A 27,684-nucleotide genomic window follows, 5' to 3' on the forward strand; every position below is an offset into this window, starting at 1 on the left:
CCAGGCCTAGAGACGGGAGGTCCTAGGTTCAAATCTGGCCTCAGACACTTCCCAGCTGTGTGACCCTGGGCAAGTCACTTGACCCCCATTGCCTACCCTTACCACTCTTCCACCTATAAATCAATACACAGAAGTTAAGGGTTTAAAAAAAATGAACTATAGTGACAGCTAGGTGGCTCAGTAGCTAAAAAGCCAGGCCTGGAGATGGGAGGTCCTGGGTTCAAATCTGGCATCAAGATACTTTCTAGTTGTGTGACTGGACATTTAAACCCAACTACCTAGTCCTTACCACTCTTCTACCTCAGAATGGACACTTAGAATTAATTCTAAGACGGAAGATAAGGGCTTAAAAATAAAAAAGAATGGACTATAATTCTAACACCTTCCATATCAGTTCATTTACTATGACTGTTTATGTTCACCAGAAAATTATTATTTGGCAATGACAGCTGATAGTGGATAACAGCACCATGATAATAACTTGGTTAAAAACATATTGCTAGGTGCTACATTTAATCCTGCCTCCTCCTATCTCCCATAAGTAATTACTAGTAACAATACCAATTTGTGGACGTCCATTATTCCTATGACTGATACAGTTAATGTTATAAAGATAGAAATAAGACTACCATATCAGCAAAAGTCAGAAAAAGAGTGTGTGCACCTGAGGGAGGCTGGAAAAGTAGTGGCAAGATGTCATTAAAAACACCTCCACTGTACTGCCTAACACATAACAAACAGGGCCATAGGAACAAGCTCAGGAAACAAATGTGCTAACAACTTGTCAGAGCTGTTTTTCTAGGATGAAGACTAAAAACCAAGTTAAAGAGTGCTGGATCTTGATTTCAACTTAAATATACACATACCTCCTTTTTTCCTTGCCAGCTTCTGAGCTGGATGCCCTCTCCCTACTCTCCTTCCCTCTCCATGCCTTGAACCAGGCAGCAAGCTTGAAGCCAAACAATGGAGCCATAGAAGAGCAGGGACAGGGAGAGTCGTCTTCTTCCCAGGTAGTGATGCCACATGACTCACCCTCACTCTGCTCTTCAGCTCTTCTGTATTTTGATGTATTCTTTTCTTCCTTGGATTTCTCCAGAATTCAGAAGAAAGAACTAAGGAAGCAGTCTGGAAGTTGCCACTTCTGCCATTATTTTGGCTTATTTAAGGCACAGGGGCATGTCCTAGCAACATGCCCCTCGTGGTTCTGAGCCTATATATGGAGTACTTGTACTTGTGTCGGCTCCAATAGCATGAGTGCTAAGGGGGCTGAGACTGTGGATCAAAGACCCATGTTGGCTACATGTGTTTATGTTTGTTTTCATGTTTATATAAATGCCATATAGAACTAATCCCATTTGATGTGGCTCTTCATTTAGAAAATGGGGTCTAAGAGGAAGGGTAGCCCTAGTTTGCTCAATGTTCGTGGACAACCTGTACATCAAAGCAGAACAAAGAAGACTGTGTTTCTATCACGAGCTGAGCTCCCCACCCCAACCCTTGGATCTGTCAAAAACCTTTCTTGTATAGCCACTGTCCCAAATAACTTTATACAGCCTGTTGTATTAGATTCACAGTTCTATTTTCAATGGAAACTTAAAATGTTTTCTAGATTTCCATCGACTTACTCTGGGACTGGTAATAAAAATGTGGATTTCTTCTCTTTTATGCATACCTTTAGATCTCAGTCAAAAAGTATATATTCTTGTAGTTTTTGATAATAAAAAATTCTAATCCAGTAAGTATAACCAATTTTGGGTTATTACCTATATTTAATAAGAAAAAAGAGTAAATCTGACATCAATTCACAATAAATTTATTTTACATAAAGAAAGAAGCTTGCCGTTAGTGAAAAATTCAGTAGAAAACAGTTCTCCTGCTTTCAATCTAGTTTACTCAAAAGTAGAATCCGCTTGTTAGTGAAAACTTCAGTAGAAACAAAGTATCCTGTAAGAAAACATCCTTGGCACGAAGTAAAAAGCTCTTAACACCAAATCTGAAGCAATGAAATATTTACCATGCAACATTATTGGCAGAAAAGCCTAGTTCTGATGGCTGGTAGTCTCTGAGTTTTTTAAGACATTAAAATGGAAGACACTTAAACCTGCTTTACATAGTTAATCATATATAAATATGGTGTCATAACTGGTAGTCTGTATAGAGGTCTTCCACTTAGTTAAGCAGTTCTAAATAAGTAATTGGTACTTTGCCCTTTTGATTTCCTCTTTCACCCATCAGCCAGTCTGAATCCATGCCAATGATACTGTATACTGTGATCACCTAAAAAAAATAGTTTGCAGTTAATCATTTCTTCAATAAAAACATGACAGTGATTATAATTATTCTTGTGAATCACGTTCTACACCCAACTAGCTCAAACTTATTTTTTCAAGGGGTTAAAACAATATGACCAGTCTTGTCAAAAGATGCAATGTCTCATAGGGCTATTTTTCCAGACACAGAAAAAGAACCATATTACTAACTTTTGGACATCTTATTCTGTTACACAAGATTTTCAGTTAAGAAAAGGCAGCCAATAAATATAAACCATCGGAAATCTAGAGTCATGCTTGGCAAAATAGTTTTAAAAATCACTTTGGAGTTCACATGCATTATGCATGAACCAGAGGGTACGTCCTAAGGCTGATGACCTTTGTGCATCCCTTACCTCATCTGCTAGAAGTGACAATTCAGTACTGTTTGCAGCATCGTAATCATAGAGAACCCTGGCTTTCCTATTTCCACTGGATTCCTTCAAGTCCCCGATGGCAGGAGTAACAGCTGTGCCACTTGTTGAAGGCAATAGAGAGGTGGTAATTCCAGATGATGATGTGGAGATATTTGACATAGAGGTTGTGGAAGACTGACTATTGTTAGATACGAAGACAGATGGAAAACTGTTGAAAACAAAATGGCCAATGAACTATTTTTTTAATTTAAAAAATTAACATACAAATTGGTTGAAAAATTGTTGATATTTCTTTCAGCTCATAATGATGAACTTTTTAGTAACAGAATTTCTCTTTAGAGTAGATAATCATACTTGCAGGACTATTAATAAACTCTGAAGGAAAGACTTTCCTGAGAAATCAGGCAATACATATTTTAACAAGCTTCAGTTGTAAAATATTCAGCACTATAATGCCACCACTTGGTGGCACTGTTCACTTTCTCATCAACTTCCATTTTGGGGAAAAAAGTGGTTAATGACAAAATACACTGTGGCACATAAACCTAGCTCCCATTCACCCTTCTAAGTCCCCGAAACGATAGCCTTGGATAAAGTTCATAAAGCTCCAGGGAGAAATAACTAAAAATGTGTTACAAAAACTTTCTCTTAAAGACCTTTTTACAAAATGTTTCTTTTGTATGAAGGAATTTTCCAGAAAGGTAGAAATTCACATTTGACCTTAAAAATGTTATGGGAAGAGGCAATTAAGGTGGCTCAGTAGATAGAGAGCCAGGTCTGAAGATGGGAGGTCCTGGCCTCAGGCCTCAAATCTGACCTCAGACACTTCCTAACTATGTGACCCTGGGCAAATCATTTAACCCCAATTGCCTAGCCCTTACCATTCTTCTTCCTTGGGATGGATGGATACTTAGTGTAGATTCTAAGACAGAAGGTAAGAGTTTAAAATTTAAAAAATGTTAAGGGAGAAGGGATGAGCAGGCAAAGAATGGGGTATTCTTTTTGAATAATAATTAAAGAGAAGAATTTCTAGAATTCCCTCTTTTAAAATTCAGGTACAGAAATGAAAATAATGGACACACAGGCACCATCAACAATCTGAATTAATCAGATGCCTTTATCTTATAAAAATCGATATTTCAGTTAAAATGGTATTATAGAAAAAGTGTCTTTTAAAAAAGTTGCATTCCAGAATTATATTCTCCATATCTAATGTTAATACTAGCTATATAGAGCTTTAGGGTTTGCAAATGCTTTGTAAATATTACATCATTCAACCTTCACAACAACCCTTTGCAGTAGGTTGCTATTATTTCCTCAATTCGCAGATGAGGAAACAGCCTGAGAGAGGTTAAGTGGCTTGTCCAGGGTAACACAGCTAGATGGTGTTTAAGGCAGACCTCAAACTCAGGTCTTCCTGACTACACGTCCTGCACTTTCTCCACTGGGCCACCTAGATGCCCTAAATACAGTCAGTTCTCCCTTTATAAGATCTCCTGTATGAGCCCACCTAGCTGGGTGTGCCCCTCCTTACCTCATTGCCAGATGACATGCAATAGCTGTTGCTTGGTCTCCCCTAATTAGGCTACAAAAATGGCCTTCCCAATGGGCAGGTATAGCTCTCTTCTCTTCAATAAGCTCTAGTGACTCCCTATTACCTCTAGGAGCAAATATAAAATCCTCTCTAGCTTAGTCCCTTCCTATTCCCCTCGACATACTGTACAATCCAGTGACACTGGCCTACTTGCTGTTCATAAACAAAACCTTTCCTCTTCCAGCTCTGGGCATTTTCCTTGGCTGTCTCTTATGCCTAGGATCCTTTCTCTCTTTCCTCACTTCTGTTTGCAGGGGTCTCTGCTAAAATTCTCTTTTCCATTGGAAACCTTTCTTGAACTCCTTTTAATGCCAGAGCCTTTCCTCAGAGACAACCCTCAGTCTAACCCTGTCTTCTTTGGATGTATGTGATGGTTTGTGTGGTGGCTCCTTCATTAGACTGGAGCTCCATGAGGGCAGGAGCTGTGTTTGCCTCTCTTGGTATTCCCTAGTGCTTAGCACAGTGCTTGAAACATGGTAACTGCCTAATAAATGCTTAATGAATCAACAAGCAGAACTTTACAGAGGAATACCCTGGGAAATGTCCTAGACTTGTTTGCCAAACACTGCATTAGCAGAGTTTATATTTTACTCAATAATTTTTTTCCTTTTCCTTTAACACGGTGTTTCTTTATTGAAAAAATCATATTATAGAGTTATTTGAACATGTTATACTTTCAAATGAACATATAATATGAATCTGTGACTTATCAAGAGAAAATGTAAAATAATTCTTTTGCAGTAGACAGCTCACCCTGGAAACTTTCTTCTTTTATTCTATTAATATGTTCCTTTGGTTAAATTTTTTTGTAATAAATTATAATACATGTGCTTATTCAAGAGAAATTCTTACATTATCTATGTCCAAAAAATATTTCTCCTTTTTTCATGAATACTTGAATTTAATGTTATTTTTAACACAGTTGTCCAAATGACAGTTTTCTCTATTACATTAATTTCCATTTTTTTTTGCAATTTCATCTATACCTTCGAATACTTGAAGGAGAAAAATACGAAGTATTCTTTGAAGTCATTTAAGCTATGTGCTTAAATGAATATTACTAGATTTCTAAAAAAATTAAAAGACGAATTAATAGTATAGATCAGTGATGGCAAACTTTTTAGAGATCATGTGCTGTGTCCCACCTCCCAGAGACCATGTATCATACCATGCCCCACCCCAGACCAAGTGCCACATGCAGCTCCCCCACTACCCCACACAGGGGATGGAAAAAGCACTGCTATTGGGCTGCTGGGCAGAGGTGTGGGTGATGTGAAAAAAATGTTGTCAGGCATGGTAGAGAGGGGGAGGGGAGCAGATCTGTCTTAGTCCTTCTGCTTTTATAATGATGAACTCTGGCAGAGGATGATGGTGCACATGTCCATAGAGAGTGCTCTGCATGCCCTCTTTGGCACCCAAGCCACAGGTTCGCCATCACATGTACAGCTACTACTTAATCATATTAATTAGAAATTAAAATCTTCTGCTTATATTAATGCAAGGTGGTACAGTGGATATGCTGCATCTGAAGTCAGGAAGATATCTTCAAATCTGGCTTTAGACACTTCCTAGCTGTATGACCCTTGGCAAGTCATTTAATCCTGTTTGCCTAAATTTCCTCATCTGCAAAATGAACTGGAGAAGGAAATAGCAAACTACTCCAATATCTCTGACAAGAAAATCCCAAATAACAACAAAGCCTATATTAGTGCTAACCTAACCTTTTCCAGTTAGGATGAAACAGACATCCTGCCATAATGACCAAGAGAGCTCATCTCAGAGTCCAGGGGACCTGGGTTTAAGTGATGACTTACTTATATTTGCTATGAGGCTCAAGGTTCAGAACCCTTTAAGGGCCTTCTTTTAAGGCTATGCTAAGAGATTTCATACCAGTTCAGCAAAGGAAGAGGGAATTTCCATACTTGGAGTGCTTCCAGTGAAAGCAAAAGGTCTGGGACACAAAGGAAAAAAAAAGTGGAAAAAAAAATCTCCACAACTATTTAAATTTTACCAAATACTTTGGTTCAGAACATTGAAAAGAAAGCTCAGTTGGTAAAAACAGAAGGGGTTGGGGGAAGGGAAGGGTGCTCCAAAAATACAACTTTCTTTGTTTCAAAAGGGAAGTTAAAAAGCAAATGCTTCTGTTAGGTGGTTACAATAAAAACAAACACTACAACTATCAAATTTAGGTTCCGCCCTTCAAAAGGTCAATAGTGATTTTAGTTTTTTAAAACCCTTACCTTCTGTCTTAGAATCAATAGGAAGAAGAGTGTTAAGGGCTAGGTGATGGGGATTAAGTGACTTGCCCAGGAAATTTCTTCCTAGCCACAGCTAGGAAGCGTCTGGGGCCAAATTTGAACCCAGGACCTCTCATCTCTAGGCCTGACTTTCAATGCACTGAGCTACTCAGCTTCCCCCCTCAATAGTGTTTTTAAAGTGTCTTTCCCCTACAAAACCGTAACATGCATTTCTTCAGTGTTAAGTCTATAGCTATCCCGAAAGTTGAGAAGAGGGGAAGAAAGCTCTTATTCCTCTTGTGTTCATATCTCAGGTGTATAGGCCCTATCTACCTTTCCTTCTGTACTTCCTACTATTTAGTGTTTTGAATTTTGCCTGACAGAAGTCTTGAAAAGGTAGAGTGGTCTTATGGGAAAATAAGAAGCAAAAAGATGTTTTTTTAAATTCAAAACTTATGCCCAAACATTGCAATTTAAAATTAGTATAACTTCTTATATTATTATACAAAAGCCATCTAGAATTCATACTACATGATATCTGTTAAGATTATTGATATATTTTAAAATATAATTTGCTGTTAAGAATTAAATATAGTATATTTTAAATTCAAATGCTTAGGTTAATTTTATGCCCTTATAGTGCTATCTTTAAAATAAAGGTCTTGTGCAGAAGTAAATTCAGGTTTGGAAGAGAAATAAGGTATTTAAAAATCACTCTTTTGCTACTTACTTTTCATGTATAAAAATGCCCCGTATTCCCTCAATCAGACCTACATCTGATTCTCTGAGGACAGGAAGTAGAGATTGTTATTGTTATTCTTGTCTATTCTATTTTGAACTTTTACTTAATTTCTGATTTCTATTCTCTTGACAGATTATTCTGCTTAGAGCAGAAGGGAGCCAACACTCAAAAGAAATTCACTTCCTTCACCTCCATATGGCCTTTCTAGATAAACTCAGCCTTCCTAGAGCTGTTGGAGCCAAGAGGGGAGAAGACAGGAGTGAGAATGCCCACATTTCTCTAACCTGCTTTGTACATTCATGACTTACTCTTCCAGCAGAAATTTCCAGATGGCAAACAGACTGAAAATAAATGTTTGTGGCAAGTTCCTAGGTAGTTCAGTGGAATGGGTGCTGGATAGTGCCTGTGTGACTCTAGGTAGTAGTAGCTTAATCTTTCCAAGTCTGACCTTATTTGTAAAATGAAGAAAATGCCTGTAGCATTGACCTCCCTAGGTTTTTGTGAGCATCAAATGAAAACATGGAAAGAAAACATTCTGGAAAACTCAATGTATATATAAACTGTAGCTGTTCTGATTTTCTTAGAACTCAGGATGTTTTAAAGTCTAATATGGAGGTAAAAATACCTGTAGAAGACAGGTAATTATACATTTCAACTGGATTCCTAAAAAAGAACTTATGTGAAATATAGGTTGGGAGGCATACATATTGGTGGAAAGAAAGTTGAATTTGGAGTTGGGCCTGGGTTCAAATTCTGGTTTTGCTACTTTGTTTGACCATGACTTAGTCATATGCCCTCTGTAGGCCTTTGCATCCTTGTCTACAAAACGAGGAAGTGGAATCTCCCTAAGTTCTAAAACCACAACCTTTTATATACTGACTGACCTTTAACCTAATTATTCTACTTGGGTAAAATACTCTCTTCTTTGGGATTCAATTTCTTTATGGAAAATGAGGGGACTGGATTGATCCTCTCCAGCCTTTAATCCATTGAGTCTAGGAGGGCCAGGAGGCCCCAGTTATATTTCTTGTCTCTTCTCATCTCTTCTAAAGTTCCTTTTGCTATAGCACAGAGAATATACTCCCTCAATAAGGTTCTTATCTACAGGCCAACTTCATGCCTAAATGTTTGTAAATAGAAGTACTTTACTATATGGAGAGAAGATGGCAAGAACCCAATTATACTTCTTAAAAATAAATTGATACTAAATACTGTAGAAACCATTAATATTTCTCATCTTCATTCCCATGGTGAGTTCACATCTAAAATTTTGCTCCTTGTAACCCACAGCTCCATTCCAGAAAAGGCATTCTTTCTTACCTTCCAAGTTGTTTCTGCAGGTCCAGCATATATTGGTAGCACTGAGCATAGTAAGTCATCTGGGCTTCCACAAAGTCATTCAGGCAGCGAAGGTGATGTGCCTAGGAGGTAAGAAATAGCATGTTCAAAGTCTGACAACTCACTTGAGCACACTGATAGGAATTATAAAAATCTACCATTATTACTACTAAGACTCAGGAATGCCACTGCCTTACTGAAGGGAGAGAATGTAAATTTTATTCCACTATTTTAAATGTTTTTCATTTTTTATTGTCATGCAAAACACACTTCCATATAGGTCACTGTTGTAAGAGCAAAATCATATGTAACCAAAACCCCAAAATAAAACCAAAGATACACTGATGTGAAAATCAACTCCAACAGTTCTTTCTCTGGAGGTGGATAGCCTTCCCAATTACATCTTTCAGGATTGTCCGAGATTACTGCATTGCTGAGAGTAGCTAAGTTTTCACAGATAATCATCATCCAATATTGCTCTTATTATGTATAATGTGTATAATGTGTATAATCTCCCAGTTCTGCATCAGTTCCCACAGAACTTTCCAGCTTTTTCTGAAATCATCTTGGTTATCATTTCTTATAGCACAATAGTATTCCATTACCAATATGTGCCACGATTTGTTCAGTCATTTCCCATTTGATGGACATCCTCTCAATTTCCAATTCTTTGCCCTTACAAAAAGAGCTTCTTTATATATTTTTCTACAAATAGGTCCTTTTCCATTTTTTAAATTATTTCTTTGGGATACAGACGCCTTAGTGGCATTATCAGATCAAAGGGTATCCAGGGTTATAGCCCTTTGGGTATAACTACAAATTGCCCTCCAGAATGGTTGGATCAAGTCACAATGCCACCAACAATGCATTAGTGTCTCAATTTTGCCACATTAAAGGCCATTTAAAAATAAGAGAGGTCAACCTGAAATCCTGCATGGTGCTACTGGACAAAGTGAGTCAAGGAGAAAGCTGTGTTTTCCCTTTTTATCGTGGCAAATTTCATACAATTTATGCCCCTGTTTCCTCCTCCTTAATGAGCCATCTTAATGTTTTTAACCTTTGGGAGTATATTATTACCTATAATTTTCCAATATTCAAAATTAATTATTTTGAATACTCACATGTGTGCTGCTGATCCCTTCCAGAAGGAGTCTGGTAATCTCTGCTTGGCGGTCAAATTCACTCTGAGTTATTCTTAATTCCTGTTCAGACTTAAGATATTATACATATTTAGAATTCACTGAAAAGTTTATTAATTCAGCATTTAGTCTAGTCCTTCAATTTTTAAAAAACCGCTATTACATGACAATTAAATAGGTTTAAATCTTAAAATATCACTTATTTACAAGGGAATTCATTATTGCTTAACTAGCACATGCTATAAGGAGAAATACTGCCATACAAAGGATCAGGAAATATATGCAAAAGTCTGGGGGAAAAAATGCAAGGGAAGAACTCAATACATTTCTAACACTGCTTAGGACTAATTATTTCAGGATCACTATTATTTTCTTTCCATTTCCTGAGGCTTGTTTTTTAAAAAAAAAACAACTCATAATTAAATTCTAAGTGTTCCTTTCAAAACTGTCTTGCTTGTCTATATTTTTTTTGAAATTCCTCCTGTCCTCTTCTGTGCATTTAAAAAACATGTTACATGTTACACCCTTATTTTGGCATTACTATTAATAACCTCTGGAAAAAAAAACAGGAAAAAAAAGGGAAAAAAGTCCTTATAGTAAATAAGCATTGTCAAGCAAAACAAACTATTTCCCAAAGAAGCTGCCCCCTCTCCAAAGTTACCTGTGATATCTAAAATACCAAATGTGATGGGCTTTTCTTGGTTCAGACCTCTCTTCCCCACCTCCCCCCCCACCCCGGCCACCCCCAAGAATTCTAGGCCTACAGGCATCTCAAACCCACATCTAAGACAAAAACTCATCTTTACCACTTTACTAAACCTATTCTTATTCTTAACCTATTTCTGCTGAGGCACCATCCATCCTTCTAGGTACTCGGGTTCAACCTTGCTCCCACTTCCAACATATAATTAGTTACCAAGTCTTGTCAATTCTCTTTTTATGTTCATATGACCACTATTTTAGTTCAGACCTTCACTTTTTCCTCTCACCTATACTGCTGAAATAGCTTCCTCCCCTCTCCAATTCATCCTTCACACAGCTGACAAACATAGGACTAACAATCTCATGCCTCTGATCCAAAGTTTCCAATGGCCCACTATTATTTGGTATTGAAAGCCCTTCACAGTCAGGCTCCTGGAATGTACTGCCTCCTTATCTATAAATCTTAAAGTCTTCATCAAAACTTAACTCAAGTGTCACTTCTCCCAATCCAGCAGAATATAAACTCTCTGAAGGTAGAGAATATTCCATTTTTGTCTTTGTATACCCAGGACCTAACTCATAGTAGGCATTTAGTGGAAGGAAGGAGGGGAGGAAGAGAGAAAGGGAGTGTTTAAACTAGGTTTCTGAAAATGCAATTTTCAGCAAATTTCAAAGTCATGCTATTTTAATGATCTTCAATTGCCCCCCTCAGCTCTTACTTCAAACTTAAAAAAAAAGACTCCCAAATCAAACAAGCACTGGGCATTTTAATTTTTGGGTATTTTAAAGCTTAAGGTCCTATCCTGACTAGTTATTCTATGTGGCTGAATAATTTTTCTAAACGCTTACCTTCTGCCTTATAATCAATACTCTGTATTGGTACCAAGGCAGAAAAGCAGTAAAGGCTAAGCAATGGGGGTTAAGTGACTTGCCCAGGATCACATAGTTAGGAAGTGTCAGGGGCCAGATTTGAACGAAGGACCTCCAATCTCTAAGCCTGGTTGTCAATCTACTGAGCCACCTAGCTACTTGCCCTGCCATGGCTGAATAATTTTAAGGCTTCTTAGTAAAACAACTCCTTTACCTTCCTTCCTTGTTAAAAACTACCTAATAGCTGAATTTTTTTCCTTTCTAGCTCCTCAGGACATCTTTTGCAAAAAGAAATGCCATCAACTTTTCTGTGACTTTTTAAAGTTAAACAATATTTCTCAAAGTTACACCCAACCCTCAACTACTCACTGCAAATTCACTGAAATTCATAATTCATAAATATTTTTTGCCAATAATTACTAACCACTTCAAATCTTCACCCAGAATTGCTAGGGCAGCCTTGCTAATAAATACCCAGAGAATAACTGTTTAGCTCATCCACAGTGACTAATTTATCTTTTTCAGTGGAGGTATATCAATGGAAATGTAAAGAAGATCATCAGTATCTTTTCCACTTGCCACGGTTAAGTTGTTACAAGTTCCATGCAACAAGGCATGCTTCCTCTAAAATATGAACAAGCAAAAAAGACTAATTGGGCTGATTCTTTTCTCATTTTCTCAATCCTTTTCACTTCCTAGGTGAAGGGTAAATTAGTAATAAATAGGGGAAAAAATCAGGAAAAGGAAGGAGCAGTAAAGATACTAATAATCTAACCTGCCAAGTAGCAGTAAAGGTACTAATAATCTAACCTGCCAAGTAGCAGTAAAGGTACTAATAATCTAACCTGACAATCAATCTCCACCTCACTGACTGAAGGAGGGAAATTAGGTTCACCACTGGGTTAGGTCATCTGTCGATATGTTTGCATTGCTTAAGAAATCATGTGATGAAATCATAAAAATTACTTGACCTCAACCACAGTGCATTGTGCTTTGGCAGTAGGTACTAGTATGTTTCACTTAGATGCCAATAATACAAACCAGATTAAGAAAAGAGAATGGAAAAAAAATAAATGAATAAATATTCTATCTAACAAAGATATTAGGGAAAACCTGAAAAATTTAAGGTTACATTTGAACCATGTGCATTATAGTTGACAAGTATCAAGCCTTAAAGGGAAAGAATAAATGATAAGCCAATTAATGTTATAATAAAACTTTGATAATATGATTTTCTGGCAAACTCAGAAGGGTTAATAGCAGAAGGGAAGAAAAGAGGAAGGAAAAATCATATTTATATACCTACTATGTGCTAGTGCTAGGCATTGGACTAAATGCTTTTTACAAATATCATCTCAGAATCATTCAGAGTTGAGACATCTTAGAGTAGCTACACTTGGGCCTTCAGTTGTAAAAACATAACACAATCTGAAGGATCTGTGATGACAAAATCAGATACATCTAGAAGACAAGAGTTTTCCACATCAGATTAATTCACATGATTTAGCAGACAGAAAGCACAGACCTTGGGAGTCAGAAATACTTTGGTTCAAACATAAAGTCATTCACTCAGTTTCAGTTTCTTCATTTGTAAAACAGTGACAATACTTATAAAACAAGGTCTTCCTCATAGGACTCTTGTAAAAACCAAATGAAAAGTTAAAGAACTTTTTGCAAACCTTTAGGGGTCACAGAAATATCAGTTGTTATTACTGAAATAATTATGGATGTGTAAATTAAAAGAATGGTGCTGAATTTCAAAGGACACCAAAGAAAACAATTTCAGGAAGACTACTACAGTCTGATTTAATATTTGATTTTGTTGAAAAAAGATGCACTTTATACTTTTTGGTACATAATGGGGACACAAAAGATTTTGGATATTGGACTGAATTTCTGCCTCTAGGATAATGATCTGGTACTTTCTGAAGAAAACAAGAAAAGTTTAAATTATAATTTATAGCTTCTGTTTAAGGCATATCTTTTAAAATGAGTATTCAAGAATTAACCTCCAGTTAACAGAAAAAGATCACACTATCCCAATATGCAATATAACTGAGTTATGGTATATGGCAGGAAGGAAAAAGCTTTTTTCAGTCTGCTTTTCTAACAACTGCTCTAAGGCATAACCTGGAAAGAATGTACAAGGATGTGAGAGAAAAGGCCAACTCCTCATCAGCCTGTTCAGGCTCCAAACACAAATCTAAGAAGACTCGAACCCTCTTCCTCCCTCTTGCACCTGGTTTTTCTGATCAGTGGCTGCCTTCCTTGCTGTCTCAGCAGTCAGCTAGCCACCCTTCTTTCCAGTTCAACTCTGCCAGCTTGCCTCTGGAAGGTGGATATCACCAGAGCCCCAGGGCCTCATTCATCATACCTGGCCACTGCTTTCCTCTAGGTGCTGTCTTTCCCATTATATCAGAAGCTCCTAAAGGGCAGGGGCTGACTTTGGCCTTTTTTTGTGTCCCTGGTGCTTAGCACCATCCCTGACATATATAGTGTTATGTTCAAACCCTGGTGCTTAATCAATGTTAATGGCTGACTAACTGAATAAATGCTATTCATTCATTCATTCATTCATTCATTCACATACTGGGGCTGGACATCTTTACCCTGAAAACAAGAAGCTGGTCAGACTTTTGGAAAATCCATCTGAGTGGCTTTTTCACACTCTATGCTAATGCTGAAGACCTTTGACCTAGCTACATTTAACAATATTCTCTTGAGATCTGAAGGATGCATATATAAAAAGGTTTCTATCATGTTTATGAAATGGAAATCTTTAGAGCCGCTAGTAAAAAAGCCCAACCCTCAAATCTAAGGCCTGATCATTGCAGGCAAAAGAGATTTCCTTAGAAAAGTACCATAAGGCCTTTCCCTATTATAAACTTAGCCATTCCATGTTTTGTACTTTGGGTGCTATTGTTTTAAAGAGCTGCCTGTGGGGAGTCCCCTAAAATAATACCAATTAACTCCATTGCCAGGAAGGGGTCCAATCACAACTCGGACTAGATGGATTAGACATTAGGGTCTTTGAACTTAAAAAATTTTTTTTGGTAACTATATTTCAATATAATTGGTTTCCTTTGGAACCTGATGTATTTTATTTTATATTTTTAAAAACATTATCCTAAGAGGGGATCCACAGTCTTTGGGTATATGATTATAAATTTTGGCAACCCAAAGGGTTAGCACACAAAAAGTTAAGAATCCCTGGTCTAGATGAACAGGTTCCTATAATTTTTAACACCAAATCATGAGAGCTAGTTCTTTTGTGAAACTGATTAAACCCAACTACAATTATTCCTAAATGCCAAATGATCAGTTGAGTTCATAGAAGCTGATACTTGAAACCATAACTCTTAAAAAGAAGAGGTCAAGATATCCTACACAATTACAAAGCAAATAAAATTGATTATGAGTAAATGCATATCATCCTTCCTACTATATGGCAAAAAATAAAAATCCATATACTATTTTCCTTTAAAATGTCTTTTTAAATAGTCTTTTTTAACAACAATGGGAATGTGCAACTCAATGCTGCATAAACAAAATTAAGCAGTATATTTTACCTAAGTTTTAAGTTCTAAAATTTTCAGGTTTGATCAGTAAATGATTTTTTGTCAGTAATCAAATCCTTTTTTTTTCATAAATTCTTGTTGAAATACTTACTTACTTTTGTCACTTCCTCTGCCCAAATCTAGCCAGCATTAAAAATTAGAGAAAAATCATTGAAGAGCATGGAAAAAAAATTGTGATTAAACATTTTCTATTCATTGGATAGACAATTTATAAAACTATTTTAGAGGCATCCTTTTCAGGACTATCTTTTCCAATTACTGGATTTTAGGGGATGAAAACATTCTAACAAATATTCAGTCTAATTTCTGACACATTTTGAAGTGATAAATGTATTCAAATTTTAAAAATCATCTGAATAGCTCAATTATAGAAATTATGTATTAACTGTACAGAAATTAATGAGAATCCAAAATTAATCTTGGATCAATCTTTAAATATTTATAGGCCCAAGTTTTCCTCATCTCTTAGCATGGTAGGCAAAATAACTGTCAGTCTCTTTTGGCTCAAATTATGGATTCATAATTTGATGAGATTACCACCGAGATGGGCTACAATTGGATACTTTACACTGACACTACCAACTTTAGAAGAATAAATCCAAGATGCAACAATAACTTTCATGTTAACAAAGTTGGGGGGTGGTGTGGAAATGTTAGAAACAAAGTAATCCATAGTAAATTCTGTAACAATTTGTTAAATGCCTCTATAACTAATCAACAGTTTGGAAAGGTTTTGTCAGCTAGAGGAGTGGACTATCTCTGACATTCTATGATTCTACAAATACTAAAGTTTACACACTTATCTTATTATGACAAACATAATCATACTTTCACATTATCTACTAGCAAGGACAATGAAAATAGACATGTATTCTCTTGCTATTTGAAAAACATGCTGATTTCTCCTCAGTTGAGGTAGTAGAGACAGGGAAAAATCTTCACAAATTGTATATATTTGATATGTGAAATTACCTTTTCTAATTATATTATGCCTCAGTATTATATGCATTTTCCTTGCTTTTGGCAAACTATTAATTTTTGAAAAGCCATCTTGCCAAAAGTAATTATAGTAGTGATTCTTTGCCATTCCAGCTGGAGTAACACATGCCCAAGCATTGCTATCCAACAATCATGATTGCTCAATTAAATACTTGTTGACTAACATTGGAACTTTGGGATGCTTTCAGATTTTAGTGCTTAAAGTTGAAATAATTTTCAATAAACATCTTAAAAAGCCATTTCCTCAGTGTCTCAAAAGACTACATAAAATTTTAAGAAGTTAATCTTAAGGTTGTTTTTTAAAAATTATTTCCCCCAAGTTGGGGTCAACATATATACTACAGCAGAAAACAAGCTTCTCAACAACTCATTTCTGGCTCCTTTGTAGACCCACAAGAGAGGAGCTGAGGTTGAGTAGGAGATGGGGAGATGCTGGCTGAGTGCCTCCTTGTTGAGAGGCAGGGACAATACTTCAAATCCTTGGATGGGAGAAAGAATGTTCTTATACTAAGCAAAAACCAAATCCTGATGAAAAAGATTGGTCTACCTTTACCAAGGAATGCAATTTGATCACTATAGGGTAAAGGTGAATGTCTTATTAAAATCTTTTCCCAAAAGTTGCAATGCAATAATTCAAAGGAAGCAATGTCTTGATTTGTATAAGGAAGGGGAAAAAAGCAGAAAAAAGTCTCTTTTAGTTTATGCTTATACATTCTGACAACACCAACTGGCTTTTAAGCACATTGCAAAAGAAGATCAAAAGAAGTTACTTCAATGAGAATTTCCTAAAGTTCATTTTTGTATTAATATATAATTCTGAATGTCTAACTTCAGACTTCAAAATAGAAATCAATACTGAATAGCAAGAGAAGACACTTCACTGAAGATGTAGAAAACATGGTAGGCCAACAAACCTTCAGCCATTTTACATGCAGCAAGTTGAGCATGTAAGATAAATTTACCATAATGTTATCTCCTTCAGGTTGAGTCGAATTTAGTTGCTTAAGTGCACAGATAAGAGACAAAGAACATATTATAACAATGAACACAGTGAAAGTCATCTCTTTTACACAAACAACACTAATCAAGATGAACAGATAAAATGGCTACTTTTAAAAACAGAGTTGCTACACTGTAATGGCGATCTGTGCTACTGATATAATTGTTATTTGGGAGACAAATTTAAAAATCACGCTACTGTCTAATGGAGGTCTAATATAAATCAGGAAAATGTAGAAGTGTTTCAACTATAGTCATCACAAAATAGGCAAAAAGGCAGCTTTAGTTTTCTATTCAAAGGTAATTTTTCTGTTATTAAATAACAATTGAAAGTAAAATGTTATCTTTTAATCAGTCTCATTAACATTCCTTTAAAGTAATGTGAAATGCATGTGTATCCTTTCATTTTTAATAAATTAAAATTTTATTAAATATACTCATGACAGTCTACGAGAATGGGTTCAGATATCCTAAATGTTCATTCTATATTTTATTTGTCAACTGGGTTATACTGTAATGTTCTCTGTTTAGAAATGACAAATTCAGTCTAGTTAAAAAAGGACAATATAGACAGCAGGATTACAGCTTAGTAGTAACATGCAAGACATTCATTTCCATATTCATAACTTGGAAACCCAGAAGCAATAATGAGCAGAGCTTAAATGTATCTCACCAAAGATGTAAAAAGTTAAATGTTGAAGATGCTTTCCCTGAAGTACAGCAAGGTAGACTCATATGTAAGTGGTGAAGTTAAAGGTATAATAAAAGGTTTAATTAATTAGCATTGCCTCTATCATGTAATTTTGATCACATTAAACCTTCCAAATTTAGAAATTTGGGATACTTTAGTATTAAATTACTGTCAGAAGACAGATTTCCTTACTCTTTGCTATGAGTTAACCTTTTAGAAATGCCTCAGAAGCTGCCATTTTGGGGCAATTTCAATGTCTGAACTTAGGAAGTTGCTGCCACATCAGGGGTCATGTATGTCAATGTTTCCAATAGGCAGAATCAGATTATCTAAAACTAGATCCTAAAAAAAGCTTACAAAAATACTAAATTGTGAAGTCCTACAAAAATATGATGTCCCCTTGGAAGAAATATATTTTAATTAAAGCAGCAATATTTGATTCATTTTTGAATGGTATTTTACTTTTGTATAGCACCCAAAGACCACTTAATAAAAACAAGTTTATGGTACTCCCATAAAAACAAAGCTTCTGCTAGGCAATAAAGACATGTAATGCATTTGAATGGTATTAAAAAAAATTAATTTCCAGGGGGCTAAGTAATATTTTTTTTTGGAAAGGGGGCGTTAGGCCAAAAAAATTTGGGAACCACTGCTCTAGACTATAAATAAGCCTCATAGGTTTATTCAAGGGTATATATGGCTCAGAATCTTAGTATCTTTTATTCTTTCTATACTTGGAAATTAAATAGTAATAAAATAGCTTTTCCCTATGAAGGTTTTTTATTTGTTTCTTTTTGTTTTTTAAGGGGAAAATCTCAAACAACCAATGAGTATACTTAAATAATATCTTGCTGATTACCTACATACAGGAACAAGACTATAAATACTCATACACTTATAGATTTTGAGGTAGAAGGAAACAGAGATGTAGTCCAGTCCCACCTCTCCATTTTACAGATGTGAAAATTAAGGCCCAGTAAAGGGTGGCATGTGCATCAAAATCATAACCACATCTTAAGAATTTAAAGATAGAGATACTTTTAGAGAATGATATGACAACTTAGTACTTTAGAGTCTAAGATTAGACAAGATCCAGAATTACTGATATGAAAAGGATCAGAATACAAAGGAGTCTTTGATTCCTTATTCCTAAGCTTTCTGTTAGTTAAATACACAAGGGGTTGAAAAGGCCCTAATGGTGGGTACCCACCGCCAAAGAATAGTCAAAAGGAAAATGCCACTCTGGCCATTCAGGAGCATCTGGGTTCAAACGTTGATTTTGCTACTTCTGCTTTAGGCAAGTTTCTCCTCTCCTTCCTCTATTTCCTCATCTATAAAATGAAGAGATTGGATTTGATCTCTGAAATCTCTACTAGCTCTAAATTTATGATCCCAGGAAAGAGGAAAAAGCAAAAACAGGAAGGCTTAAGAGCAGCCATGAGTCCCAAACCTGCATTGGTAGAGGGAGTTTCCTTACTGGGGATTTCCCTATGTTGACAAAATTATAAGTCCAGTCCTTATTCCTAACCTTCATGTTTAATAAGTTGTGGGAAAAGCTGATTCAAGGAAGACCTGAAAGAGTCTGACATGGAAGAGGGGGAAAATTAAAAGACAATAAAACCTATATTTAAAACACATTTATAAACAGAGAGATTATTGAGAGTTAATTGTAATGCTAGAGCCTCTTCTTCTGCTATTAGTATATTCTCTCATATGTAAGCCCTAGGATGGAGAGCAGTTATTTGCCACTCCCCCTGACCCACTCTTCTTTTTAAATAAAAGTCTGAAAGGGTTCAAAGGCTGTGGCAAGGAAGCCAGGTGTCAGAGAAGAAACCGCATTCTCCTCCCCCCCACCCCAACCCCAAAGCTAATTGGGAATGGGTATCCAGGAACAGAGGAAAAGGATGGCAGTGAGAAAACTGAAAGGGAAAACCACTAAGCCCAAGATCTGAGCTTGCTGGGTTTAGAAGGAAGCTGGAAGGATGATGGGCTCACTTTGCCCTGTGGCAGGAAAAAGGAAACTGAAAATACCAGGCACTTCTCGGAAAGCACCATGGCAAGACTCTTATCATACTTCTACATCTAAAATTCTATGATTCTTGGACCTTTGTATGTGAGAAGCTTAATCTTTAGCAAAAAATATAATGTTCACTTTGACAGGTGAAAGTAATAGCAACTTACTCTATCCAGATATATGTATTGCAAATATAATCTACTAAGCTATCGGCTAAAAATGTTTAAGGCCTTTATAGAGATGGGTTCAAGTATTGGTTCTACTTTCAATTAGCTGATCTGAGGGCAAGGTACTTAATGTCAGCTTCAATTTTCTCATCTTGGAAATGAGATGTTGGATTAAATCATCTCTATTCTAACTATAATTTTTAAAAATCAAATTATAAAAGGCTGAAATTTTAATACATCAGATTTCATCTGGAAAATTCTGTTGACATCTCATCAAATCCATGTTTTATGGTGTAGTCCCATTATTTAAAGATTGAAATTGCAATCAAGTTAGGTTGCTAGCAACACTGAATTTTCCCAGGAAACAAACTTGTTCTGAAAACAGATTGCTATTCTGAAGATTTATAATTCCAAGACATAGAAATCCAAATCTGTTTAAGCACTTGGAATCAAGATTAGATATTTAGAAGCACATTAAGAAAAAAATCTTTTCCCAGACCGTACTGATGTTTATAATGTTGAACCTAAGTTTGCACCATGCCACAAGTTGCTAGATTTTGTTGTTAGTGGCTTACCTAGGGTATCTGTAAGACTCAAGAAAGCTTGTAGTAAGAATTTCCACACAATTAAAGAACTCACTTTTCAATCTGTACTTATTTTTCCACAAGTAGTCTGTCCCTTTCCTCTAATACTGTTACAACCTTAAGGAAATAAACTTCCACTTTCTGCTTCCTTTGTAGAATTAGCAAGTTCTGAGCTGTCCAGTGTTTTTCAAAGGTACAACATTTCAATTGTAGAAAATGCTTAAAGCCATGTGACTATAAAAGAAAAATTGAATTTTGTACTAAAATAAGAGAAGAACTAAATCCCTAAGAATTTTTATAGCAGATATAAATTAGTATTAATGAAATTACCACAAAACAAGATTAGTTCTAAAGAGTCCAAAATAATTTTTTTCTTCCAGAATAGCTGTACATTGCTTATTAAAGCTTAAGTAAATAAGTGACTAGAAGGATATGTCTCAAAGTAAAATAAGGAGCCAATACAGTGTCACAACTTCCATTCCTTCATATTAATCAATCCTAAAGCTCTGGGACATCTTCAAAGGGTTTCAAATTGCTCACCAGGATGATGATTCAAACCCATAAAACTATTTAAAATCCACTATCTCAATTCAACTTGCAAATATATTGCTCTAGCAAGCCCTAGAAATCATAGCATTTGAAAGTAAAAATTGGTTTTCAGTAACTCTTTAACTTGTATGTTATCTTGGAAACTAATAAAAATGCATAAAATTAATGTTTCAAAGGCAGTTAGGTGGTGCAGTAGATAGAATATGGGCTAAGACAAATGTGCATAATAGAATGATTACTAAAAAATTACATAAAAGTAATTTTTTCTAAAGGAAATCATTTTTATCACTAACCTGTATTATAATTTTAGAGATACATTTTTGTGATGAAATTATGGTTCCTAGACAATTAAAAATAGCATTTAAAACAGAACAAATCTTTTTCTAAGTACATATTTATGGGAAAATAAATTTTAATAAAAACGAACTTGATTTTGCATTGGTTTATATTACTTAAAAAGATATGGAAAAGCAATCACAACAGCTCTTGGGTGCTTATCTCTGATGGTGTGGGCATTCCAAGGTTCCCTCAGGACCTAGCTAGCTTATCTTAGGTATACCATAACTGAGGAAATGAATGCCAGCTTGGGGAAAGTAGAAGACTTGGGTTCAGTGTCTTGGCATCACCTTACTAGTGCAACCCCAGACAAGTCACTGAGCTTTTCTAAGCTTCTGTTTCCTTGTATTAAATGGCAATAATCTTCCTCACAATATCAATGAGATTATGTATATAATACTTCATGGTTACAAAGTATAATATAAATGTGAGTTACTGAATATTTTTTATCTGGATAAGTAAGGAAATCACTACTATATGAAAGTTTTCAGCAAATTATATTTTTGCCTTAAAATTGGATTCTTATCTTTCTACTTCATAATTATCTCTGGATATATTTAGCCTGTCTTTGTAAAGTGATCTCTGTTTATATAAATATGAAATGTCTTTGGCTCTAAGTATTTTTTATATAATTTGTAAAGCAAAATCACCATTCATTGTGGAAAGTACTAGAAGTATACATACTCCTGAATTTCTGACTATCTGTAGAATTCTTTTAAAGCATAATTCTATAGAAAATCTAGAAAGATAAAGCTGTAGAAAAGTCTATGCTTAAGAAACTTTTTGGCAAATGACCTCGGAAATGCTGTTAGATTTCATCTTTATCTCAGTAGTTCCTCCTAACATAGAGCTTCCAAAGGAAGAGAAAACATGAAAATGTATACAAGAAACTTCTTTGGCTCTCCATAGAATTGTATTCTTATGAGTTCTCACTAGAAGATAATAATTACAATAGTTTGAAATCTTGGTCTATAAGCTCTGTAAGTCAGTCTCAGTATTTCTAATGATGTAGTAGCAAAATGTGTTTCTTAGCTGAAAAGCAATGTTCAATTAATTTGTTGATTTGCTTGAAAAATGCAGATTTTTTTAGATGCTGGATTATATCTATATTAGTATATCATTTAATTTTATTCCCTTCATTTCTCCAACTATAAAAAAGATGTAAAAAGTTAAAAATCCTCTTGAGATGGTACTTTTGTTCTTTTGAAAACAATTTATTGTGTACAGTCCTAGAATTACTAAATCAACAAACACTCAAAATAATTTAACCTGAATGAAACTTTTTTAAAAATAGGTAACATAACAAAACTTATACTTTTAATAGAGTATGTTTTCTTCCAAAATGGGGTCACTTTGGAATAAATGTCATAACGGTTTTTCCTAACAATACTGTCATTGCTCCAAATACTTTAGGGATTCCTTGTTTGGCACTCAAGCTGAATGTGGGTCAACATTGTGATATGGTAAACAAAAAGCTAAGGCAATGTTAGGTTACATAAAGAATAGCATCAGAGTCACAGGCCTATGGTGGTGACAGCCCAACTCTTTTCTGCTCTGGTCACACACCTGGAATACTGGGTTCACTGTGAGGAACCTACATGGATAAGCTAGAGAGTGTCCAAAACAATTGTTAAGAGATTCAGGAATGTGTTATATAAAAGAATAGTAAGACCTGTATGTAGAAGAGAAAACCTAAAAGGGACACAAAAACTGTCTTGAAATATTTGAAGGGCTGGTATATATGAAAAGGATTAAAATTTTGTCTTAGTCTCAGAGAGCAGAATTAAGGAGTGTGGGAAGCAAGCAGCTGACAGACAACATTTCACCTTAATGTAAAGAAAAGCTTGCCAACCATTAAAACTACCTAAAGTAGACTAGCATGCCTCAGGTGCTAGTAGGTTCTCTCTTCCTCGAGGTCTCTGGATATGGTCAAGAATCTTTGATTTTATGAACTGCCTTTAGAATGAGCTAATGAACCATGCAAGGGAAAAAATGGAATACTTTATAATTATACTTAAATGGAGTATCAGAAAACCCTGGCATGAATTCTGTCTCTTGCCTTTCCTGGGGCAAGAGTGTGATCCTGGGCAGGTCAGGCATTAACATTTATGTGTTTCAGTGTCTTCCTCTATAAAAGGTGAATATGATGCTTCTGGTATCACATGATGTTGGAGAGAGGAGTGAATGAGATGGATGAGAAGATTAAATGTATGTAGAGACCTTTGCCTACTTTTAAGCACTATTTAGATGTCAGTTATTATTATGCTTCTTTTATATTCTCCATTGGATTAAATCTGTGTATACTTGTCTCATCCTTCCTACTAAGTGATAAACTTTTATAAAAGCAAGGGCTATATCCTAGTTATTTATATTCTCACTGCCTCTAATAGGGACATTATATTAAACTGAATGTGATGACAGTTCTAAACGCAATACCAATAATCATTTCCAGAAAGAGCAGCAGAATTGGAATATATAGTCTCATTACTTTGGAGAAAACAATTTGGTATATAAAATATAATAATTTGATATATAAAATATGGGTGAGTTTGATTTTTCTTTCTTTTTTTTTTAAAAAACCTCTTACCTTCCATCTTAGAATCAATACTGTGTATTAGTTCCAAGGCAAAAGACTACTAAGGGCTAGACAATAGGGGTTAAGTGATTTGCCCAGTGACACAGCTAGGAAGTATCTAAGGTCATATTTGAACTGAAGACCTGTTTCTAGGCCTGGCTCTTAATCTACTGAACTACCTAGCTGCCTCCAAGTCTGATTTCAAAATCAAACAGAATAATTTTCTTACAGTTAAACCTCAGATGATATGCCAGTAACAATTCTGAATCTTCAAAAATAATTTCTTTAGATTAATAATGACTCTAAATACTACTTACTAATGCTCTTGTTTCTGCAATTTTTGCCTTTTTCAGTCTAGTCTTTGCTGCATCCAAATCAAGCCTCTTATTTTGCAGTAGTTTCCTTTCTTTCTGTAAATATGAAAAAAAAAAGTTCTTTAATGAGAATTCAGAATGCAGAAAAAGCAGAAGATAAATTTTTATTAGTCACCTAGGTGGTAAACTGTTTATAATCCTGCACCTAGAGTGAGTGGACGATGACTAGCAATGTGTGACCCTGGTCAAAACCCCTAACTTCTAAGGCTCAATTTCCTCATCTATAAAATGGGGAGCTAGGAATAAAGCAGAATATTATTATGAAATCCCAGCTTGTTCATGGATAATAGATAAAAATGGAACTCTTGTCTTCACAGAAGTTGAGCTCTATGGATGAGGAATATTATATATTCAAAGATGATATGCTGGTTTGTTTTGATGAGCTTTTTGAAAGCTAAAGATATTAATAACATTAAAAAAATTTTTAAATCCTTAACCTTCTGTCTTAAGATCAATATTGTGTATTGGTTCTAAGGCAGAAGAGCAGTAAGGGCTAGGGAATGGGGGTTAAGTGACTTGCTCAGGGTCACACAGCTAGGAAGTGTCTGAGGTCTGATTTGAACCTAGGACCTCCTGTCTCTAGGCCTGGCTCTCAATCCACTGAGCCACACTAGCTGCCCCATTAATAATATTTTTAAAAAGAAAAAGTTATTTAATTCTTTTGACTGAGACTAAAAAGCTACAAGAAAATCAAATGCTATTGATATTTAATTTTCACATCAACAAACTTTTTTTTTAAACCCTTAACTTCTGTGTATTGGCTCATAGGTGGAAGAGTGGTAAGCGTAGGCAATGGGGGTCAAGTGACTTGCCCAGGGTCACACAGCTGGGAAGTGTCTGAGGCTGGCTTTGAACCTAGGACCTCCTGTCTCTAGGCCTGACTGTCAATCCACTGAGCTACCGAGCTGCCCCAAACATTTTCTAAAAACAATGGGTTCCCAAAACATTTTTGAATGATGGACCTACAAATTAGCTAAAAGGATTTACAACACCTGAAATCAAGATAAGAGCTTTTCCCTGCTTGTATTCCAGGGCATATACAAGAGGCTTTAGCCTAGAGGACATGATGGGATACGTCTAGTGGGAGGAGAACAGGAAAGAGAACATATCAAAACAATTGGGAGGAATTTACTTCTTCCTATACCACAGGATTCTGCCATATTTCTAAGGAAATAGGAGGAAATGCATTATTTGTAGAAGTCTCCTATGCCCACTGATTAAGTTCCCTACAAGGCAATAGGGGAGTATTGAGGACTTGTACCAGCCTCAAGAATCAACATACTGGGTCAAAATTACAATCACAATGTGTTTTTAACACTATTCTACATTTTTAGGTGCTACTGAAATGGCAGCTCAGAGCCTTTCCCTTTCCTTGAATTTCTCGGAATCCTACTATAGATCTGTGCACTGACAGAGCAACAAGAAGTTGTTTTATAGTAATACTACAGTTTTACCCACTAAGTAAGACTCACACTAGTTCTTCATTTTGGTCCAGCTTTCAAATCCCATTTCAATGGTATGCCAAATAGGAAGCATAACTGGAGAGATTTTTTTTTAAATTTCTGTTCATGCTACATCCATATATATATATATGCATATATGTATGATTTTGAAATCAGTCATTAAGATGAATATAATTAGATGCCAACTCTTATTATAGTGTGGCTACATAATATAGGTATACTATTTTACCAAAAAAAAAAAAGAAAGAAAGTCTTCCAACTCACAGTAATTGTTTTATAATCTCCTTCTATAAAATTTCTTAAAGGCGTAAGAAAGTTTATTGCAGCTGTTTGAACCAGTTCTCTGTCTGCTGTTCCAATTCGTTTTTGTGTTTCTCCACATTTGATGAGGGCATTACCTATAAAAGAAATTTCTATTTATAATCTTCTGGTAACATTTACAATAATTAAGTTCTGATGATGAAAATACAGCAGCAACTTGGCTAATCAAAATTCAAATTGTTTTTACAAAACTAATAGTTGAACTATTTAACCTCAAAAAGCTTTGGTCCTGGAGCTAGTTAGAGCACTTGGGTTCAAATCCCACTTCTGAAGCTTACTTCTCTGTGTAAACTTGGGCAAGTCACAACCTTCCAGGGCTTCAGTTTCCTCATCTATAAGATGAGGGAGTTTGTCTAGATCGCCTCCGAGTTCCCTTCCATCTCTATAGCTCTGATCCCATAACTTGGAGTTGGGTTAATTTTTAAATAAGAAATAATTTAAAGTTATAAATATAAAAAGAACAAAGTGTTAGATACCTTCTTATTAAATCAATGTTAATTATCATTAACAATAATTTTGGCTATTTTTAAGTCACAAAATTACACATGCATTAAAATATTTATGGTATTAGGATAAATTATAAAAAATTGCTCATAAGATGCGAATATTCCCAAAGTTCTTTGTAAAGATTGCAAAGGAATGTCTTTAGCTGAAAAATGCCATTCATTCAGTAATACTACCTACTATGTGCATGGGAGTTGAATAACAAAAATAACAGTCCCTATTCACAAGAAGTTTACAGTCTAAAAGATATATAAGAAATGCAAAATAATGATTGAAACAAGCTAGAATAAGAAAAGAGACCGACATGAGATCTGGTTGGGAGGAATCTCTGTTAGCTATGGTGAAGGGAAGCCAAGGGAAGGTCTTGTGGCAGTGACAGTACCTGAACTAAGCCTCCAAAGCAAGCTTGCGCTGGATCACAGAGTCAGAGCTGGCAGGGATCTCAGAGGCCATCTAGGCCAATCCTATTATTTGATACGTGAAGAAACTGAAGTCCAGGGATAAAGCAGGGGTGAGATATTAAATGTTTTATAAACATACACACTTTTCAGTCTAATCTGAATGATTACTATTTTCTCCAATTCTCCACTATTTTCTCCAATCCAATCCAATCCACTTGCTACTCTCCTCTGAACATATTTTAGTGTGCCAGTGTCTGTGATGTCCAGATCTGATTAAGGTAGAATACAGTGGGGCTGTTACTTCCTTAGTTGTGGATGTGATGAATTAATTTATGCTGATTAAGATTATGACAGCTTTAGGCATCCGGATATGCCATGGATGAGTGTGTATTCACACTAAGGGAAGCCCTGAAATCATACCAGCTGGCATTTCTAGCACTTCAAGGTTTACAAAACCCTTCCTATATATTCCCTTGTTTGATCCTTACCAGAACCTTAGGAGGTAGATAATGGGGAAACTGAAGCAGACAAGAGATTAAGTGATTTGTCCAGACCCACAGAGCTAGTAAGCACCTGAGGCAAGATGAAGGCAGGTCTAGTATACTGTGCCCTCTGGCATTCCCTACAAATCTTTATCAGTTTTTAACAGGGAAGTGACACAGATCTGTGCAGAAGAAAGACTGTTTTGACTATGTTATAAAGAAAGAAGGGACAGTGGAGGCAAAGAGGTCAGCTCCAAGAAGATCATAGGAGCTCAGGAGAGAGGCTGAGAAAATGTGAAAATGAGTGCAGAAGAAGAAATGACAGCAAATAGGACTACT

At 35.6% G+C, this 27,684-nt stretch overlaps 1 protein-coding gene across 1 annotated transcript in view; it reads right to left on the reverse strand.

The window, feature by feature from the left end:
- Nucleotides 1-1,797: 1,797 nt before the first annotated feature.
- SH3GLB1 (SH3 domain containing GRB2 like, endophilin B1) overlaps nucleotides 1,798-27,684 on the reverse strand; it is a 54,101-nt gene continuing 28,214 nt past the window's right edge. The window contains exons 9-16 of the mRNA XM_044674846.1: nucleotides 25,902-26,035; nucleotides 24,118-24,210; nucleotides 16,848-16,886; nucleotides 14,982-15,005; nucleotides 9,719-9,808; nucleotides 8,580-8,680; nucleotides 2,666-2,894; nucleotides 1,798-2,277 (exon numbers count right to left, since the gene is read on the reverse strand). Of these exons, the coding sequence (XP_044530781.1) occupies nucleotides 2,170-2,277; nucleotides 2,666-2,894; nucleotides 8,580-8,680; nucleotides 9,719-9,808; nucleotides 14,982-15,005; nucleotides 16,848-16,886; nucleotides 24,118-24,210; nucleotides 25,902-26,035 (818 nt within the window). The 3' untranslated portion in view covers nucleotides 1,798-2,169. The remainder of the gene's footprint in view (nucleotides 2,278-2,665; nucleotides 2,895-8,579; nucleotides 8,681-9,718; nucleotides 9,809-14,981; nucleotides 15,006-16,847; nucleotides 16,887-24,117; nucleotides 24,211-25,901; nucleotides 26,036-27,684) is intronic.

The sequence above is a fragment of the Gracilinanus agilis genome, chromosome 4 (assembly GCF_016433145.1).
Source record: "Gracilinanus agilis isolate LMUSP501 chromosome 4, AgileGrace, whole genome shotgun sequence".
NCBI lineage: Eukaryota > Metazoa > Chordata > Mammalia > Didelphimorphia > Didelphidae > Gracilinanus > Gracilinanus agilis.